We start from the raw sequence: 6000 nt of genomic DNA, 5'->3' as shown, positions 1-6000 counted from the left end.
CGTTATGGACAGTCCGTGGCGAGCACAGAAGTCCAGTAACAAAACACCACTCGGGTTTCGATCGGGGGGGCCATTCCTCCCAATCACGCCCCTCCAGGTCTCACTGTCATTACCCACGTGAGCGTTGAAGTCCCCCAGTAGAACGAGGGAGTCTCCAGGGGGTGCGCTCTCCAGCACACCCTCCAAGGACTCCAGAAAGGGTGGGTACTCTGAGCTGCTGTTCGGTGCATAAGCACAAACAACAGTCATGACCCGTCCCCCCACCCGAAGGCGGAGGGAGGCTACCCTCTCATTCACCGGGGTAAACCCCAACGTACAGGCGGCTAGCTGGGGGGCAATGAGTATGCCCACACCTGCTCTGCGCCTCTCACCGTGGGCAACTCCAGAGTGGAAGAGGGTCCAGCCCCTCTCGAGAGGATTGGTACCAGAACCCAAGCCGTGTGTGGAGGTGAGTCCGACTATATCTAGTCGGAACTTCTCAGCCTCGCACACCAGCTCGAGCTCCTTCCCTGTCAGAGAGGTGACATTCCATGTCCCCAGAGCTAGCTTCAGTAGCCGGGGGTCAGACCGCCAAGGCCCCCGCCTTTGGCTGCCACCCAACTCACTGCGCACCCGACCCCTTTGGCCCCTTCCACCGGTGGTGAGCCCATGGGAAGGGGGACCCACGTTGCCTTTTCGGGCTGTGCCCGGCCGGTCCCCATGGGTATAGGCCCGGCCACCAGACGCTCGCCTTCGAGCCCCACCTCCAGGCCTAGCTCCAGAGGGGGGCCCCGGTGACCCGCGTCCGGGCAAGGGAAACGAAAATCCAATGTTTGTACTCATCATTGGGGTCGTTTGAGCCATATATATATACATATAATATATATATATATATATATATACATATACATATATACAGACGCTCCCCAACTTACGAACGAGTTACGTTCCGAGCGATCGTTCGTAAGGTGAATTTGTTCGTAAGTTGCTTCAGTGCTATATTTTGTATTATAATTTATGTTTAAAGAGAATACGTACAGTACTGTACTACGTATGTTAGAGAGAGAGAGCAAGAGACACACACAGTATGTACATGTACGTAATAAGATAAATAAAATGAAGTTTAACTTACTTTTGGAAGATGTACTCGATGCTTAAGGATTTGATGGAGGAGGAGGAAGAGGAGGATTTTATATCATGAGAGGTTCTTCGTCGTCGCTGGAATGGGCTTCAAAAGTTACTTCCTCCTCCGTAACTTCAATGTAGGAAGAAGTTGAGGGTCCCGGAGAAGAAGATGAGGGTTGATGAGTATCTTCCTTGGAGGATTTACTAGAAACTGGCCGAAAGAAGCGATCTAACTACGATTGCACAGTTTTCTTCTTTTTTCATCATAAATGATGCGGTAGCACTGTATGGCATCATTCAATTGATTTGCAACCTTTGTGCAACGTTCAATATTTGGGTCTTGCTGCTCAAAGAGTGCGATGGCTTTATCTATGAGCAACAGGCGTTTCTTCTTCTTCCTCCTCCTCGACACGTTGCTGAGCCTCCAATGCTGGGTGAGCTCTCACAGCGCCAAGCGTCGGTATTAGCGGCGGAAAGAAGCACTACAGTACTCGGAAGAAGGTGCGCAATAAAAAATCTAACTTACAGCATCTCTTTCCGAACATTTTTTGTCATGCGCGCAGACATGTTCGTATGTACCGTTGTTCGTAACTCGAATGTTCGTAAGTAGGGGAGCGTCTGTATATATATACACATATATATACATATATACACACATATATATACATACACATATATATACATACACATATCTATATACACACATATATATACGACAGGCGTTTCTTCTTCTTCCTCCTCCTCGACACGTTGCTGAGCCTCCAATGCTGGGTGAGCTCTCACAGCGCCAAGCGTCGGAAAGAAGCACTACAGTACTCGGAAGAAGGTGCGCAATAAAAAATCTAACTTACAGCATCTCTTTCCGAACATTTTTTGACATGCGCGCAGACATGTTCGTATGTACCGTTGTTCGTAACTCGAATGTTCGTAAGTAGGGGAGCGTCTGTATATATACAGTATACACATATATATACATACACATATATATATACATACACATATATATATACACACATACAATATATATATATATATATATACACACACACATATATATACACACACACAATATATATATATATATATATATATATACACACACATATATATATACACACATATATATACACACACAATATATACATATACACACACATATATACATATACACACACATATATACATATTCACACACATATATACATATACACACATATATATACATATACACACACACACACAGTCTTTGTATTATCGTGGGGACATTAATTGGCATGATGCATTTCCTAGCCCCTTTCCCTAACCCCACCATCAAAAATGATTGCCTACCTCCATTCCTTACACTACTCTCAACCATAGCCCAATTTAAACCTAAACTCAAAATCCAAGTCTTGACCCTCAAAAAGAGGTCTGAACTTGTGGGGACCAGCTAAATGTCCCCACAATTTCAAGTCAGTGCCCACAATAGTAGTTAAACCTGTAAAAACACGCGTGTATGGGCCCCACAATATAGCAGACAAGGCACACACACACACACACGCACGCACATGGCACTTTTTTCAATTCTTACAGGTTTCTCATGTATATTAGTCATTAATATTCATACATTGTCAGATTAACTAATGGTCTCGTATGGAAATTGAGCAAATACCTCCCCAGGTGACATTATCAGGGATAATGTGCAGTTTCTCTCTAATAGGTCCATTCATCAGCTCACTTAGTGATTGGCTCTGGAGTCGATGAACATGCCTTGAAGCCTGCATAGCTGGAACAAATAGTTCAATGGTCAACTAAATGCCTGCTGTAAATGTATCCTGCCATTAAGCCACCTAATGTTATTTTTATGTTAATAATAATAATAATAATAATAATAATGCATCGGATTTATATATCGCTTTTCGAGACACTCAAAGACGCTTTATAATGAAATGGATACATTATTCACGCACTCACACTCTGGTGACAGTAAGCTACTTATAGCCACAGCACGCCTGGGGTAGGCTTACGGAAGGGTGACTGCCAGTGTACACCTACGGCCCCTCCAACCACCACCAAACATTCACACCTTCCATACACCAGTGTGAGTAGCACTGGAGGCAATGTGTGTGTGAAGTGCCTTGCCCAAGGACACGACGACACATGACTTGAGGAGAGCAGGGATCAAACAGCCAACCTTTTTGGTACTGAACGACCATCCCTACGCCACGGCCGTCATTATACTATGCCGTTAACCTGATAATATATATATAAACAAAAAATGCTTCTTTTTTTTTTTAAATCACAAATTTGTATGGCAGAAAGTTTTTTTCTCCCCAAGTTAATATTTAAATGAAGAAGCAGTTGAAACAGGAAAACATCCCAGCACTCAACAAACTTGAAATCGGTTGTTTTTGAGAATTAGAAACATGTTCACTTGCCAAGCTGTTCAACAGTTAGATTCAATTCAAAAGTATAGAAGCTACAGCAGATGTCAGACTACTGCAGAATTAATATTGAATGTAAATGTTGAAACCTCTCTTTATACAACATTAGCCAACAACCGCCAATGGAATATTTGGAAATTTGGGGAATATTTTGCCCAGGGTGCAAATCTAGCCAGAACTGCGTGTGTGGTAATGTGTGCACGCTCGCTTCCTATGGACGGAGCCGCTGCATCATAGTCCCACAGACTGTCCCAAATTGTTTTTATTTCACCAATCAACATGTTGTTTGTGTGCGTGTGAATCTGTTGTTTTAATTTTTATCTTCATTCTGCACTCCGCTTCGCGTCTGCCTGTGCAACGTGCAGCGCGACCCAGAAAAGTGTGCTGATCGCCGCCGACTGGCTGCCAGACCAGAGTTTCGAAATTTGATTAACGACAAATTTCCCACAGCCCACGCTGGACTTATGCCATGGACACACCTGGGAGGAAAAACAACAATCGCATGCTCCAATACATATGTATGTCCACATGACAAATGTATGAGAGATTAATTATAAACACATCTATGTTTATCTATGTATGCTGGCAACGTATATGCAAAAAAAAAAAAAATCTTCCAATGGATGGCAGAAGGCACATTAAAACAGTGTATTAACCTGTGTTGAGTTGAACAGTCCCTGATTTCATACAGAGTGAGTACATTTGTGAGTAAATTGAGACTACATCATCATTTTGTAAATACACTTACAACCTTTTGTGACATTTTTGTTTGGTGGTGTGCCATTATATTTGTCTAATTTAAAATGGATGACTTAACTTAATCTTAACCTAATTTAACCTAATATAAAGGTTCTTAACTGAATTAAGGTTGAGAAACAGTACTCCAAATTGTGCATCAGACCCCTACGTAAACAAGTGGAGATAAAAGCTGAAGTGTCTGATATTCATCTTTTTACAGTTTACAGCAAAAATGAAGTAAATAGCCTCTTTTGGATGCAAGTGTAGTAGTCGTTCTTAAAACAAACAAAGCAAAACATAACTCTTACATATAGAGTTCGTTCCTACAAAAGCGGCTGATTTATGTTCTGAAGTCTGTGAGAGTACGTTGTAGAAGTTCACTCCGTTGGTGTTCTAAGGAAAAAGAAGAAAGAGAAAATAACAAACCCAATAAAAATCAAAAGGACACAATGTATTAATAATGAAGTGGAAAATAATTAACTTTCTCATCTTCTTTGATCCGTGTACTGTTAGGTCTAGAAGAGCTTGAATAATGGTATTTTCATATTTTTGTCTCCAAGTACTGTGGAAAATCTTATGCATATGTCATCCTTTACAACAAACTAAAAGAGAGATAGGCCATTTGGTGTGGCAAAATCAATAGCACTTATAAACATCAAAAGGCCTGCTGGAAGACCATAGTAGACAACGTGGATGATCACATAATCTTTTCTTAGATGGGTGGGGGAAAACAAGAAATAAATACATCTATGTTCTGTCTAGAATCAGGTTCTTTAGGAGTATTAAACTAATGAAAACTGGCAGACTGGGACATTTGAAATGTATGACATTATATTATGTCTTTAAACCTTAAGAGGGTTATTATTTTTTAGATATCAGCCCTAACGACAAACACTGTCACTTTCCCAAAATTAAAGTGTACCTTTGGAGTTACAGTTCAAGATATTGATGGGGAAATGGAGTGTATATTGGAAAGTTTGATAAATATCTGGTGTTCCTATTTTTGCATCTAGTCTTGTATTTGCCAATATAATTCGGCTCATCAGTTTTAATACTCATCTGCAATTTTGGGCCGAATTTGACTCCACCTGACACACCGTCACCCATTAATTACTATCGAGTGAGACGCCACGTTGCTTGCCTACGAATGTAAGTCTGCCATCCAGAATCGATTATTTATTTATTACTATTTATTTAAACAGAAAGAATATAACCTGACCCAACTTTCAAATGGCGGGAGAATACTTAAAATACTGAAGAGGGTCTTCTGCCCAGATTTAGTCATAACTGTTTTAATTTCCTTATTTCCTCAGTAGAGCTTTTTTCTGCGGATGTGTCTTTGTGAGTGTTGTCGCGATTTCTGCCAGGTGCCGTCGTGACTGGGGGGCCTCCTCTATTCCACAACAATGGGCCATTGTCTGTGTTTGAAGTCAATGTGTTTGAATGATGGCTCCAGGTGCCGTCATGTCTGAAAAACCTCCTCTATTTCCACAACAATGCGCCATTGTCTGTGGTTGAAGTCAATGTGTTTGAATGTTGGCTCCAGGTGCCGTCATGTCTGAAAAACCTCCTCTATTTCCACAACAATAGGCCATTGTCTGTGGTTGAAGTCAATGTGTTTGAATGATGTCTTTGAAGTCTTATCTCATGTCCGGTGAACTCCGGGTGGGCTGTTTGCTGACAAATAGGGCACATAACACACTTTGGGGGAGAGTGGGGTAGGGTGGAAACACCG

At 41.8% G+C, this 6000-nt stretch overlaps 1 protein-coding gene across 3 annotated transcripts in view; it reads right to left on the bottom strand.

The window, feature by feature from the left end:
• Window positions 1-6000, bottom strand: part of scpep1 (serine carboxypeptidase 1) — a 45607-nt gene that overhangs the window by 24326 nt on the left and 15281 nt on the right. For all 3 annotated transcript variants that reach the window (XR_013290974.1, XR_013290973.1, XM_077555733.1), the window contains exons 9-10: window positions 4574-4658; window positions 2756-2869 (exon numbers count right to left, since the gene is read on the bottom strand). Coding sequence is in view for 1 of the 3 variants with exons in the window: in XM_077555733.1 (XP_077411859.1) it covers window positions 2756-2869; window positions 4574-4658 (199 nt within the window). In the remaining 2 variants the exon portion in view is untranslated. The remainder of the gene's footprint in view (window positions 1-2755; window positions 2870-4573; window positions 4659-6000) is intronic.

The sequence above is a fragment of the Vanacampus margaritifer genome, chromosome 2 (genome assembly GCF_051991255.1).
Source record: "Vanacampus margaritifer isolate UIUO_Vmar chromosome 2, RoL_Vmar_1.0, whole genome shotgun sequence".
NCBI lineage: Eukaryota > Metazoa > Chordata > Actinopteri > Syngnathiformes > Syngnathidae > Vanacampus > Vanacampus margaritifer.
Note: the sequence above shows the minus strand (reverse complement) of the source record. Positions and strands in the feature narration are given on the sequence as shown.